This window comes from Maylandia zebra, linkage group LG3 (assembly GCF_041146795.1).
Source record: "Maylandia zebra isolate NMK-2024a linkage group LG3, Mzebra_GT3a, whole genome shotgun sequence".
NCBI classification, from domain to species: Eukaryota; Metazoa; Chordata; class Actinopteri; order Cichliformes; family Cichlidae; genus Maylandia; species Maylandia zebra.
Genome location: NC_135169.1, coordinates 20606724 through 20622493, shown reverse-complemented (window position 1 = coordinate 20622493; position 15770 = coordinate 20606724). Strand labels below are relative to the sequence as shown.

The window sequence follows — 15770 nt, the reverse complement described above, 5'->3', positions numbered from 1 at the left end:
TTAACTTGTCGAGCTTCTTCACAGCACAAAAATCCATCCTCTAATGACAACTGGCAGCCTTAAATATGTTCAGCTGTCACAGACTTAACCATTATTCCACTCTCAGGTAAATTCTTAAATCCCAACCTTCCACCACAGTATACAATATATCAATAAGAATAAATAAATACATAAATACATTTCACATTTACATATTAATAAATATTTCACACTTTAATGTTACACAAAACCCAATATTATAAAAACCCAGAAACCCAAGCACAAAAAGATTCACCACACTCTCTTTACCAATGGTCTCTCCCGGAACCTTTAAATGGTGTCTGGACCCCCGGGGAAACATTTGCCCAAACACCTTGAAGAGGACACAGGCAAGAAAGGTGAGTAATCATTAACTTACAAACACTAATCACCATTCTTCTCTCCTGACAGACAACCACCACATTCCTTGATGAGGAGCAGCTGTGCAGGATCTGAAACAAGGCCACCAACTGATTTTAAAATTCCCAATAAATAGTCAATAAATATTTAAACTTCTTGTGTGCAAATCCATGCTTAAAGTGCAATGCTCATAAAGTGCTTGATAAGGTGCTTTTAATAAAGTGAAAGGTGTGCTCTAAAGTGCTATACAGACAATACAATATAAATAAATGCAGTAAGGGAGTCCTCTTCCTTACACTCTTAATGAAAACTTCTTGACTTGTGGATTTATTTGTGGTTTTGTCTGTTTGTCTTTGCTAATGCAAAGAGAAAATTAGTGTTGAAATATATGTAGACCTGTAGAAATTTACTCGTTCGTGTAGAAAAACAGTCAAATGAAACATTCTGGACTTTTACCATTTAAAAAGGGGAAAAACCTTTATCCTGTAGATGTGAGAGCAGTCTGATGAAAACACACTTTTGTCTTTTAATTGTTTAAGCCTAAACAACAAAGGGAGAGAGAAAAATGATTAATAGATCGATAGTTGTGACCAGTTTATGAGCTGCTGATCTGCACATAAAATCATTTCATCATTTGATTGTTTTTCCATGTACCATCTATATTTACGGATGGATGTTAATAAGGTTTTATTGATGTTGGTTTGGTTTACAAAGGTGGAAAGTTGACATAGTACAAATACTTAAGTAGATTTTTCACATATGTTTACTTCACTTGAGTATTTATTTTTAGTTTTACTCCCTACATTATTAAACTGTGTATAAATATCTGTGCTTTCTACTCCTTACATTTCCAAAGCAGACTTGTTCCTTTAAGTTCATCTAGTGTTTATACTCAGGGATTAAAGTGGGCTGGAGTTATGGTTGTGGTACTTCAGAGTAGCTAGTGTGTTGTTGTGTCCGGGGAAAACAGGTTAGTTTGCATTCATGTGGTGAATTCACTATAAAACACTGTTGGACTGCTTATGGTTACATCAAGTGTGGCAGAAATGAATTTGCATTTAAGATAATGATGCTTAGATTATTTAACTGAATTGAAACTTTATTCTAGCTGTATACTGTCTAGTGTGAAGCCACATAGTGTGAGTGTAGGGGATGGACATCAGATATGATAGCTGGTGAAACTGTGTACATGTTGTTAAGTTCAGTTGTGTAAATCCACAAAGAGCAGCAGGTCAGCTGATTGCAGCCTTTACACTAAGAAAACTTTATGAAGCTTACATCAGAAATTATTGTGGGCCATCATTTTTTCCCCACACTGAGCGCCATTACTAATTTTAGAGTTCCTCCACCACTTCAACCCCTGACTGCTCATTTTCCTGTTTAGAGGCAAAGTCACCCTCTACAAAGTAGGCAACAGGAAACAGTTATTGTTTTGAAATCTTTCAAATCAAAATAAGCACATTCATTAGAATTAGAATTTAGATTAGAATAATATTTGTATTCTTGTGCACTGATAATATTTTCTGATTATATTCTTATATTAATATAGCACAAGCTTTAGTTACCTTGTAACCTGTAAACTGTACCTTTTCACTTTTACTCAAAGAAGTTGTTTCAGTGCTTTTACTGGAGAATATTTTTTTAAAAACACAGGTATCTGTACTTCTACTTAAGTAAAGAACGTCTGTACTTTTGCCCCCTCTGATGGTCTGTGTAACTCATTACTCTCATCTTCACATCATGGGGTGTTTTTACAGATACTGGGTTTTATTTAGAGGCAGTGCCTGTGTGGTTATGACTGAATATGTACTGTTAACAGTAATTTTGGGGAAACTCCAGAACTGACACCCTGTTATGGAACCATAAGTCATAACAAGATGATGAGCTTTGGTACTGTAGTGAGGACAGTATGCACATGTTCAGATGCTGTGTAGGTGTTCAAGTCTCTGATTTTGATTTATCCAGAAAAAAGATTCTGCTGTTGGAAGATTATGTCAACTGTATTTGATTTTATGTGAGCAAGCCCCTCCAAAGTCTCCCACTGCCCATCTTAATGTGACCAGAGGTACAAAACAACAGAGATGCTTCTGTGTGCACAGGTGCTCAAGTGTGAACTCAGAGCAACAATTAAAACAAACACACTCCAGATGAACCTGCTGTGATTCATGCAGATGAGTCAGGATGTTGTTTATGGTGTTTTTATTCTCCCTGTTTTTCCGTTACAGCTCCCTTTATTATGTGTTAGCTGCTTAAGTGCTGGTGTCCTGATTCTTTCTGCGATTCTCCTTTAGTTAAACAAGCACGTCTAATGTTTCTGCTATTGGTGATGTGTTTTAGCAGGACAGAAAGAAAAGGTCATTACTTCTGTTAAATCTGTTGGATTTTGTTCCTCATTTGCATATTTTCTGCTTTGCTGCAGGAAGCGAAACAGTCACTGTGTGCCACACTGTCATTATATCAATGCTGCTATCCTGTATATATTGTACATACTATTGTTTGAGTACTTACGATTGTTTTTTTTTTTTTGTTTTTTTTTTGTACTTTTATATTTTACATTTATATTTATTATTGAAACTTGCACCAAGGGAGCGGCACTCCAATTTCGTTGTACTCTGTACAATGACAATAAAGGCTATTCTATTCTATTCTATTCTATTCTAATGTTTCCCTGTGATGCTTGCAGTGGTGTTTTTGTGGACTTTCATCGTTTTACAGCTTTATAGCCTAAAAACACGACTGATTATAGAGGGATTGTAGATGGTGAGGCATTTAGTGAAGACCTTACATTTTGTTTCAGTAACAATTAAATTCACCCTGATTATTTTCATCTTGGTTTTACTGCAGCTGTAACATTACAGTATTTGTAAAACGACACTGAGAGAGAGCCTGTTTCTGCGTCTTTGTGCTGCTCTTACAGGAGTTAAATGTTCAGATGATGATTCCAGCTGTTCTTCAACCTGCAGAAATCATCGTAAAGCTACTACATCTGGATTAGAACAAATCAGTGTTTTTAATATCAGTTTAGTCAAGTTTATTGTTCCTGCCCAGGGTTCAGGTACAAAAACTCATCTCAGAGATGACAGCATCTCAAACTAGCATCGTCAAAACAGAGCAACAATAAAATAAATACATGCACATCTATGCAAAACAAACAAACAAACGAGGCAGTTACTGAGCTGAAACATAGTTAACAATGTACATGACAACAGCTCGCACACTGCAAGTCTCCAACTTTACCAGTTGTTTTGCTAATGTTTCCAGCACTCGTGATCTTCATGCACTGAGTATTTCTATTTATTTCTGAGTTAATCTATTAACTTGTGAATGACAGGACAACTGCACATTTGTCATGGTCCCCGTGCCTCGCCAGCTGACCCCTTGTTAGGCAACATGTTGTTTTTTTTTGTTTTTTTTTGTTTTCTGCTCTCTCTCTCTCTCCTCTGCTGGGGCGGTGCTTATTACGGGCTCCCGCCCTTGGCCCACGCACCTGCGTTCAATCTCCCCACCTGCTGCTGATCTCCACTAATCTTGAGCCCTTCTTAAGACAGTAGTGCTTTGCTACTCATCGTTGGATCGTTGAGCAATCTGTGTCAGGCACCCTTTAATCTGAAAACTAGAATCCTTGAGTTCTTCTTTGTGTAGATCTTTCCTAGACCTGCCTACCTGAAATCCTGCAAGTGAGTGTGTGGAAGCATGAGAGCCTGCTGAGGAGAGTGGAGTGTGATTTGGAGAGGAGTGGAGCATGTTTGATCCCTTCCTTTTCCCCCACGGTCCCTGGAGCCCCTCTAGAACATTGTGTATATATATAATCACTTGGTGTTGTCACTGTAAATACATTCACTGTCTTTTCTGCAAGGATCCCTCGTCTGCGCCTGAGTCTGTTTAGGAACTCTGACAACACTGGAGTTGGACACATGTAATCTTTAAAAGCTTCTCATAGTGTTTAGGTCTGGAGGTGCAGAGTGCACATGACCATTACTCCTAAATGTTTTCCTCCTAGTGAGGAAACAAAATATTCACATTTTGCACAGTGAAAGCTGACAGTCAGTTAGAAAACTGGTATTTTAAGCATACTGACCGACTCATGACGTCAGCACGTCTTTTTCTTTTGGCTGCTCCATTTAGGGAATCACCACAGCAGATCCTCTGCCACCATCTCATCCAGTCCCTAGCATCCTCCTCTGTCACATCCTTAACGACAAATAAGAATCTTGTATGTGGTCTTACTCTTTTCCTCATTCTAGGTTTGACAGATTTTCAATGATTGTATGATCATTGATCAGAAATTACAAAGTAAGACCTGAGGTGACCAACATTTTTAAATGTATTCTATATGTATTCTGTTTAATACAAACTGCGACTCCTATATTCACTGTTTTCCGAGGTTTCAGCGTTCAACGTTCAAAGACATGTTACACAAGCTCCTCAATTAATCTGTTTTATCTATATAGCGCCAAATCACAACAACTGTTCACTCAAGGTGCTCTATACTATAAAGACCCTACAGTGATGCAAACATATGACTGATTTCCAGGCATTGCTGTAGTTTCATACAGAAGTCACATTAATTAGCAGGTGCCACTGTGCCACCCTCCTGGAAGGAGCTGAGGAGAGCCCCAGACTCGGGGTCACCCAGCAGCCACGGTGCAGAAGCTACAGGGACTATATTTCAATTCACTCTCCTCTCATTACTATATGCGAATCTGCCTGGGCTGGGAGCCACCACTGCTATTCTGCTCTGAGGCCTTCCCCAAACATTTGTCTTAATTCATGCTTATGCCATCTGCCTTTACGTATGTGAAATGCTTTCAAATCTAAATGAGAATTTGGGCCAGCTAAAGAATTACAATGCAGAAGTTGTCATTACAGGATTGGTGTGCTTGCAATGTTTTACATGTGTTGCACAGTATGGAATCTTGTTGTTTTTAAGGTTGCTGCAGTTACAGTGGTTATTCAACTGCAAAAGGGATCACTTTCTGTTGTTGGTTTTGCTGCCAGAGGTTTCTGTAGTTTCCATTGATTTTGTTAGTTGCAGGTATAGTGTCAATGGTTGCTTGCATCACTCCAGGTGTTTTGTTAGTTTCACAGGTTTGTTACCCTGCAGATTTTTGGGAGATTGTGGGAGTTGCCTTGTGTAGTTGTAGGCAATGCTGTAGACACAGTTTAGCAGTTTTGGCAATTTCAGTGACAATTTTAGACGTTGTTCACATTGGTGTTGTTAGTTACACTGGTTTCAGATATTGCTCTAGTTTAATTGCTAAGTCATTTTTTTTATAAGGGTTGCCGTAAATGCTGCAGTGAGAGAACTGCTGAATTCATTTAAGTCGCCTGTTTAAAGGCACAATTAATCAGAAATTGCCACCTAAAAACTGAGCCGACCAAAATGTTTAAATGTAAGACTCACAACTCTTACCTCATTTCACTGAAACACAGCACCTCCTCTTGGTGATGTCACCTCATTCCCTCACCGACAGCTATCAGCCTACAACACATATGTTGGGTTTAGATTAGTTTCACTTCTACAAAGAGGAACCTACACTGTCATTATTACTGAGAGGAGAAATGGCGCAGAAAGGAGTTCAGCTCGACCGAGAAACCTTCTCTTGTTCCATCTGAGCTACTTTGAGGATGTGACAGCAGCTGTGTCAGAGACCAGAGATTCTGGATTCTTAAAATACTCACATGAAATCACACTGGATCCAAACACAGCAAACACACATCTGTTATTATCTGAGGGGAACAGAAAAGTAACAAGAATGGAACAACAACAGTCTTATTCTGATCATCCAGACAGATTCACTGCATGACTTCAGGTCCTGAGTAGAGAGAGTCTGACTGGACGTTGTTACTGGGAGGTGGAGTGGAGAGGGGGAGGAGTTGGTGTAGCAGTTGCATACAAGAATATCAGCAGAGCAGGGAGCTCTGATGAATGCAAATTTGGATTCAACGACAAATCTTGGTCTTTACGTTACGATTCAAATGGTTTTCAGTTTTGGCACAATGAAGTCCGAACCAACCTCTCAGGTCCTCGGTCCTCCAGAGTAGGAGTGTACCTGGATCACAGAGCAGGTATTCTGTCTTTCTACAGCGTCTCTGAAACCATGACTCTCCTCCACAGAGTCCAGACCACATTCACTCAGCCGCTCTATGCTGGACTTCGGTTCTTTTATTATGACAGTGACACCGCAGAGTTCATTAAACTGAAATAGACAGAAATGATTGAAGGACACTTGGTTAAAACAGGTTTTTCAGTTTCCACTTTCTTTGGTCTCTTTCATTGTTGCTCAGACGTTATTGATGTGCTGTTGCTTAGCCTGTCAGTAACACTTTATAGGTGCGACTTTGACATTGCATTATTTGTTGTCTAGTTAATGATTGGCTTTGTTTTAATGAAGGAAAAGTGTTTCACTCTGCAGAAACAATACAGCCTCATATATCTTTGTAAATGTTGTATGTTGTTCTAATTAAGGTATTTAATGTAAAACATCCCATTTCTAGTTTGTTATATCTTCTACACAAGAGTTATTGTTTATGGGAAACTGTTTTTCATTTATGTGCACTGTCATGTTTCAATTTAGAGAAGTGATCAGTTTGGTTGGGTGTTTTTGTGTTATTCTCTGGTTGGTTCCTTTTTCTTTTGTTTAAGAAAACTAGCCATTGAAATATGCGCAACCCTGTGAAAAGAAGAAGTAATATGCACTCAAACAACTTTGTATGGAATAAAATGACACCTTATATAAAACTTCCTCAGTTAATCACTGTATTGTGTTCCAGTAAAATTTGACTGAGTTAAAAGTTTCATCTCTGAAAAATATTGTTAACTTGATCAGACTGATATAACAGTTCAATAGTTCAGGCCCTGAAGTGCCGGTGATGATCGTCCGGAGTGAGGCCCATTTAGTCCAGCACAACTCTGCAGACGTCTGCGAATCTGCCCCGTGAGGTTGGCGGCAGACTCAGGGCCGCCATCTCAGCCCCCCCGACAGCAGTGGAAGCTGCCGTGGTGCCCAATCTTGCACACTTCTGCCCCAGGACTAAAAATATGTCATATCCTGGATTAATCACATCACATCCTGCATTGGACAATTCCTGACTGAGTCTATCAAAGTCATAGTGGTAAACACGAATAACTTGGATGTGAAATAGATTCACAAAGACATTTGGAAGGAGGTAACCCAGACAGACATGAAACCATACATGAGTCATTTGATTTGTACAGATCTAGAAATGAATCTACCAGAAGTTCATGCAGAGTCTGGCTGGACAATCTTTTGGGCCAATCACTCAATGAATTTCCCATGTTGCCATGCGTGATTCACTTTAACAACTGTGATTCAAGACCAGGCCGTCATCAACAAGACAAGCTGGCAGTCAGTGGATGGCGTGCCTGCCCCTCATTTTTAACCCAATCCAAACATCAGTTGATGAGCATCTAGTCACTTTTAGGGGATGCTGCCCTTTTACACAGTATATGCCAAGAGTGCCATTTAAATGTAGCATAACGATCTGGGCAACATATCATGGCAGGACAAGTTATGCCTGAAACATTCAAGTATGTACTGGGAAACATGAAGACGGTGTTCCTCAAAAAGAACCAAGGGCAGCACATGGTTTTGGAGATAACTGCAACTATCATTGGGCCATTCTGGATTACAATAGGAACAAAGGTGGATTTGACAACCATGCTAAGGTATGCTTATTTTTGTACTCCTTGTCTATCATCAGATTGTTTGAAATGGACTATAAAGTGCTGCGCCAGCTGGCCCGGCCTCCACAGTCACCTGACCTAAACCCAATCCAGATGGTTTGGGATGAGATGGAGCGCAGAGTGAAAGCAAAGGGCCAACAAGTGCTCAGCATCTCTGGGAACACCTTCAAGACTGTTGGAAGAACATTTCAGGTGATTACACATTGAAGCTCATCGAGAGAATGCCAAGAGTGTACAAAGCAGTAATCAAAGCAAAGGGTGGCTATTTTGAAGAATCTAAAATAGGTTTTGAGTAATTTCAGATTTTATTGCTTACTGCATAATTCAATACGTGTTAATTCATAGTTTTGATCATGAAAACAAGAAAAAACATTAAATGAGAAGGTGTGTCCAAACTTTTGACTGGTAATGTACACTCACATCAACGAGACATATGGATTATGAACAACAAATAACAGTTCAATACATGGGTAGCACTTTATAATAATGTCACACTAGTAAGTATTAGTGAGGTATTGGCAGGTGCTTCATTCTTACTATGCCATTTATAAATACAGTTATGTTATGTTTATCCATCTGTTACTGGTACACCATGCACAGCTATCACTGCTATTACATCACTGCTAGTAAAACTGATAATCATAATCATATCCTTTCATTCATTTCCGCTTATCTTTTTTCAAGGTCGAGGGGGCACTGGAGCCTGTTCCAGCTGTCTTAAGACAAGAGGCAGGGTACACCTTGGACATGTCGCCAATCTGTCCCAGGGATAACCCACATACACAGACAACCATTCACACTCACATTCACACCTATCCCCACTAATTGCATGTCTTTGGACTGTGGGAGGAAGCCGTAGTACCCGGGGAGAACCACACAAACACGAGGAGAAGAGAACTCTAAACAGAAAGACCCCGGCCTGATAATGAAATTGATTTTGCTGCAGTTGCTATATGTAGTTTCAGATGCTAGTTTAATTGCAGAAGTTACCATGTTTTGTAGAAGATGCTGCTGTAGTTTGCAGGTTTTGTGGTTAAAACTGTTACTATACTTTGCTGATGATGTTGCTTCTAGTTTCAGTCATTGAATTAGTTGCAGACGTTGCCACTGCTTCAATGTGTTTGTTGGGTTGCAGTAGCTATGCTTACTTACAGTTTTTTTGTGCTTGTTTTACATTTGTTATCCAAGTTGGAATCTTTAGTCACATGTTTTTAAGGTTGCTGCAACTCAAATAAAGTTGCAAAAGTTGCCAAAGTGATCCTTGTTGTTGTGCTATTGTTGCTATTGTTGCTATTGGCATTGTTAGTTGCAGGTGTACTGTCAGTGGTCACTTTCTTCATTGTAGGTGTTGCATTAGTGTCACAGGTTAGTTTAGCTATAGTGTCTGATTAGTTGTGGGAGTTGCCTTGTGTAGCTGTAGGCATTGTTGTAAACATGAGGGGTTTTTTTTGTAATTTTTGCAATTTCAGTAACAAACTTAGTTGCAGATTGCAGTTGCAGTTTTTCTGATAAGTGTTTGTTACAGTGGTTGTAGATATTTCTGTAGTTTCATTCAGAAGTCATTTATTTATTTAAAGATGTTACTGTAAATGTTGCAGTGATGGGTTTGTTTACCTCATTTAAGTGTCGCTCCTATCAGAGAGCCCATTCTGATTCCATTTAATAACAATTTTACGGGTTTTCCTGAATTTACCACCTAAAAACTGAGCTCACCAACATTTTTTAATATACTGTTTATAAAAAAGGTATTTACTTCAAACTCAAACCTCATCCTGGAATACACCAGATACTGATAACTCCTCCCCTTCTACCTGACAGCACCTCCTCTTTGTCTGTTTCCTCATTCCCTCCCATTCAGTCTATATTTTGAAAATGGGCATAACCAACATCTGTTGACGTGTAAGAGCAGACAGCCTCCATTTCCCACGTAAACACCTATTGATTAGGTCACAGCTCAGAATAGTTTCACTTCTGCAAAAGACAAACCAGCAAGTCATTGTTACTAAGAAAAGAGAATGGATGAAGAAAACATTTCTTGCTCCATCTGTTTGGATCTACTGAAGGATCCAGTGACTACAACCTGTGGACACAGCTACTGCATGAACTGTATTAAAACCCACTTTGATGAAGAGGACAGGAAGGGAATCCACAGCTGCCCTCAGTGCAGGAAGACTTTCACACCGAGGCCTGTCCTGGAGAAAAACACCATGTTAGCAGCTTTAGTGGAGCAGCTGAAGAAGACTGGACTCCAAGCTGCTCCAGCTGATCACTGCTATGCTGGACCTGAAGATGTGGCCTGTGATGTCTGCACTGAGAGGAAGCTGAAAGCCATCAAGTCCTGTTTATCTTGTCCAGCCTCTTACTGTGAGAAACACCTCCAACCTCACTATGATGCAGCTCCATTAAAGAAACACAAGCTGGTGGCCCCCTCCAAGAAGCTCCAGGAGAACATTTGCATGGTTTCAGATATACAAGAGAAAGTGACAGACATCTCATCAAGAGTTGCTGAAGAGGATGTTTTACTGTCACCAGCAGAGCCAAAGACCAGAGCTGGATTCTTAAAATATTCACATGAAATCACACTGGATCCAAACACAGCAAACACACATCTGTTATTATCTGAGGGGAACAGAAAAGCAACAACAGTGAAAAAACATCTCTGAAACCATGACTCTCCTCCACAGAGTCCAGACCACATTCACTCAGCCGCTCTATGCTGGACTTCGGTTCTTTTATTATGACAGTGACACTGCAGAGTTCATTGAACTGAAACAGACAGAAATGATTGAAGGACACTTGGTTAAAAACTTTTTTTTTCTAGTTTCCACTTTTTGTCTACATTGTTGCTGCTTAGAGGTAATTGATGTGCTGTTTCTTAACCTGCCAGATCTGCAAATAAAGTCATTTTACATTTGAATCTTTTGGACAGATGTTAACAGGGTTTTGTTGATGCTGGTGTGGTACATGTAACTCATCACTCGTGTTTTTATATTGTGTGTTGTCAATATTAAAAAGGTTAAATACAGTGTCTGCTTCAAATCAATCCTCTTTCTGGAATACATCAGAGACTGGTAACCCCTCCCCTTTTTCTGCCTGTTACTGGTCTGTCTGTAATACCTCCATATGTCAACCTGTTTCCCCCCCTGGTTGTTTTCCTGTGAGTTATCAACACGTTCTCACTCCCAACTCGTCAAACGTGTGACGCATGGTCAGGCTCCCTCTGCTTCACTTATCGACGCGCAGGGTACCCCCTGGCGTCGGGAATTGACGTGCAGGGTCCTCTCATTGAATACTATAGAGCTCCCTAAACGTTGCTTATTGACGACAAGAGATTGCCGCGGAAGAGCCTGTTGTTCGTATATTTATACATTTCCAAAATCACATTGTAGTGACCTATACAAAACACAATAAATTATATAATGTAAACAACTACCTGAGAAACAGCAGATACAGCAGATACATTAATTATAGGCTGTTACTTTTGTATCGTTTATTGCATATGGAGAAGTGATGTATGCTGGGTAATGGCACAGCTAGCTACTGGGTGACTTTATTCACCCGCTTCGGCTGTTATCAGTCCATACAATGGGCGTTATTAGCACAAATCAGTCCCATAGATATGGGCCATCAAAAATAAAGTTTGTATTCCCATCTAATAATATTATTTTATTATTACATACCTGTAGCACAATCCGTTCAGTTAGCTTCACACAAAAATAGCTGGTAGAAATGTCCTCCAAAGATTATCTTTGTTCACCTCTGAGGGGGTATTTTGATGCTGATCCTCTTCATCTGTTCACTGCCTGCTGGAAACCTGCTTGCTGCTGCTGCTCTTCTCTCGGCTTCCCAGAGTAAATCTGAAAAGTCACCTGCCTGCCCTCCTGCCTGCCACAACACACCTCTGCTCTAAAAAAGAAAAGGTCAGACATGTTGTTCTTCTCTTTACTCCACCACACACCCAGAGAAACTCCCGTCTCTGTAGCTTTGCTTCAGCCTGTAATACAAGGAGGCAAAATCTCCTTTCACTCACCTCACATCGTACTCACCTTTAACCTCATCTAGAAATAACTCACCTTCTCCCTCTGTTACAGTGAGTCCTGCTCTGTGGAATTTCCTCCACGTCTCACCTCAGCCTTTCTGATCCGTGCGATAAATCAAGTTTTCCTTCAAATCAAACAGAGACTTGTACCGAGTCAGCTTTTGGCTCCAACCTCTTTACACCGGCTGCTTGGCCTTGACAGCACAAGGTCCTGGACCACGTTTACATGTCTTCATAAGTTAACAGATGTGAAGTATTTTCACATACGGCCCTTAAAGCTTCTGTTAAAATGCTCCACAACACTTGGTTCAATCTGGCTTTATGCAGAGAAATGTGTGATGTTAAACTGAACCATCAGCTGATGCAAATGTTTATTATTAAACTCCTCGCCTTCATCTGTTGGAAGTTTAGCAGGTACACGTCCTTCACTCAGAACATCCTCAAAAGCAGATGCAACAGATGTTCCTGCCTTGGTTTGAAGACACCTGCATGCATACTTAGAAAATCCATCTGTACATGTCAGTAAGTGTCTCACATTATCGTTACTAATGTGTCCGTCATCACTATAACTGCATGTGTACAATGTGGAAATTGATGTTATGTAACGATGATACAAAAACAATATCAGAACATAATTTGATTCAGCAAATCCTATTTATTAACAACTATTAGTGTAAATAAAACATTCTGTCATCTTTTAATAGCAAAACACATTAAAGCAGACGTGTGTCCAAACCTCCTCCACTAACACATCCGTTTCTATGGTGCTGTCATCAGCTCGAGGCACAGCGGCACCCTTACTAACTCCATCAGGCACATTTAAGTCACTACAATCTTTTCATAATCCCCCATCGTTCAAGAGTCAGGTATCTCTGAAGATTTCCAGAGTACTTTTTCACACACATCCAAGTCATGTAGTTGCAGTACCTCGACCGCAGCATTGTCCAACTCATTCTGAGTCGCTTGTCTGATGGATCCTGTGTTCTGCTGTTTTAACCAGTCCAGCTGGTGCTGGAGGACCGAACACTGGTGATGGACTGCACTGTGCTGAGACAGATTTTGTGTTATAGGCTTCATGTTATGGACGCACAGTGTGAGCACTCAGGTCGCATCAGAGCATCGGGCCGTATAGTGTGAGACCCCCATCGTGACCTACAAACTTCTAACCCCTGTGATTCACTCATACAGACTGATGACAGATTTCAAACATGCTGAATATGAAGAGTAGTATCATTTAAACTCACATGATTATCAGCCATAAGAACAAATTCAGATTTATATTGATGTAAGGTATATAAATGTAAGTACAGTTTGAATCAATGCAATATTATTTTCACACATCAATGGACCACTGAACTTCTCAGCTTCTAAAATGTAAAGCCTCATTTAGAAACTACACAAGTACATATAATGGTCAGGGATCAACATGAACCTGTCTTCTCTGTTTGACTTTAATCAACTCTGCAGTGACTCCATTTTTCCAAAGACAAAGTCCAGCATAGAGCGGCTGAGTGAATGTGGTCTGGACTCTGTGGAGGAGAGTCATGGTTTCAGAGACGCTGTAGAAAGACAGAATACCTGCTCTGTGATCCAGGTACACTCCTACTCTGGAGGACCGAGGACCTGAGAGGACAGTTCGGACTTTGTTGTGCAGAAATATATAACTGTTTGTGTCACAATCTAATGCCCAAGATTTGTTATTGTATCCAAATCCACATTCATAGCTCCTCCCTGCTCTGCTGATATTCTTGTATGCGACTGCTACACGAACTTCTCTCCCTCTCCACTCCACCTCCCAGTAACAACGTCCAGTCAGACTCTCTCTACTCAGGACCTGACGCCATACAGTGAATCTGTCTGGATGATCAGAATAAGACTGTTGTTGTTCCATAAATGTTACTTTTCTGTTCCCCTCAGATAATAACAGATGTGTGTATGCTGTGTTTGGATCCAGCGTGATTTCACGTGAATATTTTAAGAATCCAGCTCTGGTCTTTGGCTCTGCTGGTGACAGTAAAACATCCACTTCAGTGACTGTCAGTGAGATGTTTGTCCATTCCTCTCTCAGAATGTCCTGTAGTTTATCTCTGGTCTCTGACACAGCTGCTGTCACATCCTCAAAGTAGCTCAGAGGACGAATATTGATGCTGGATGAGTGTGTAGACTCACTGAGTGCTGACAGTGAGGGGTAGTTGTGTAGAAACTGGTTGTGATCCTCTGTGTGTGAGAGCTGCTCCAGCTCGCCGTCTTTCCTCTTCAGCTCAGCGATCTCCTGCTCCAGCTTCTCCTGAAGCTCTTTGACTCGACTCACTTCAGTTTCCTGCTGGGATCTGACCTGCTGCTTCACATCAGAGCTTCTTTTCTGGAGGAGACGGATCAGCTCAGTGAACATCTTCTCACTGTCCTCCACTGCTTTATCAGCAGAGCCATTGATGGCCTCCACCTCCTGTTGAAGCAGCTTCACATCTTTCTCTCGCTCCTGGATTCTCTGCTGGATGTTTAGTCGTCTCACCTCGAGCTCCTTCTGCTTCTCAGTCCTTTCTGCTGCAGCTGGGACTGTTTCATGGCCTTTATGTTCATCCACTGTGCAGAGATAACAGATATTCTGCTGATCAGTACGACAGAAAATCTTCATCACCTCATCATGACGAGAGCAGATGTTCTCCTGGAGCTTCTTGGAGGGGGCCACCAGCTTGTGTTTCTTTAATGGAGCTGCATCATAGTGAGGTTGGAGGTGTTTCTCACAGTAAGAGGCCAGACAGACTAAACAGGACTTGATGGCTTTCCGCTTCCTCCCAGTGCAGACATCACAGGCCACATCTTCAGGTCCAGCATAGCAGTGATCAGCTGGAGCAGCTTGGAGTCCAGTCTTCTTCAGCTGCTCCACTAAAGCTGCTAACATGGTGTTTTTCTCCAGGACAGGCCTCGGTGTGAAAGTCTTCCTGCACTGAGGGCAGCTGTGGATTCCCTTCCTGTCCTCTTCATCCCAGAAACTTTTAATACAGTTCCTGCAGTAGCTGTGTCCACAGGCTGTAGTCACCGGATCCTTCAGTAGATCCAAACAGATGGAACAAGAGAAGGTTTCTCGGTCCAGCTGAACTCCTTTCTGCGCCATTTCTCCTCTCAGTGACAGTGACTGTGTGAGTTTCACTTCCTTATAACTGAAACTAGTCTGAGCTCTGATCTCAACAACATGTTTCTGCAGTGAATGGAGCCTGTCAGCTCTTACACGTCACCACATGTTGGTTACACCCATCTTCAAAGTGCAGATCTGAAGGGGAGGGAACGAGGAAACACGTGGACAGAGAGGAGGTGCTGTGTTTAAGAGCAGGAAGAAGAGGGAGGGTTATCAGGCTGTGCTTCACTCCAGGAAGAGGAGTAGTTTGAGAGTGAAACTGTGTGTTTAACCCTTTTTATTTACTGCTTCTTCTATATAAATAATTTTTAAAAATCCAGCTTTAATGAACACTGGACAGAAATGTCTCAGGTAACAATAACTGTCAGAACAGCAGAGGCTGCTGACCTAATCAAAGCATATGTGGAGAGCAGGGTTAGGTTAGCAAACATATGCTGGTTGCTTTTATTTATTTATTGCTTTTATAGGCAGTAATCAATGTTGCTGTAACAGGATGAGAACTAGATAAA

The 15770-nt window shown here is 40.9% G+C and overlaps 1 protein-coding gene across 1 annotated transcript; it reads right to left on the bottom strand.

The window, feature by feature from the left end:
* Positions 1–12760: 12760 nt before the first annotated feature.
* On the bottom strand, positions 12761–15270 carry LOC112432798 (tripartite motif-containing protein 16-like). Its single transcript, XM_076880870.1, has one exon. The coding sequence runs from the start codon at positions 15238–15240 to the stop codon at positions 13540–13542; it is 1701 nt and encodes a 566-aa protein (XP_076736985.1). The 5' UTR covers positions 15241–15270; the 3' UTR covers positions 12761–13539.
* Between the last annotated feature and the right edge of the window lie 500 nt (positions 15271–15770).

Coding starts and splice junctions, on each gene's coding strand:
- LOC112432798 (XM_076880870.1), bottom strand. CDS start 15,240: ATGGCGCAGAAAGGAGTTCAGCTGGACCGAGAAACCTTCTCTTGTTCC.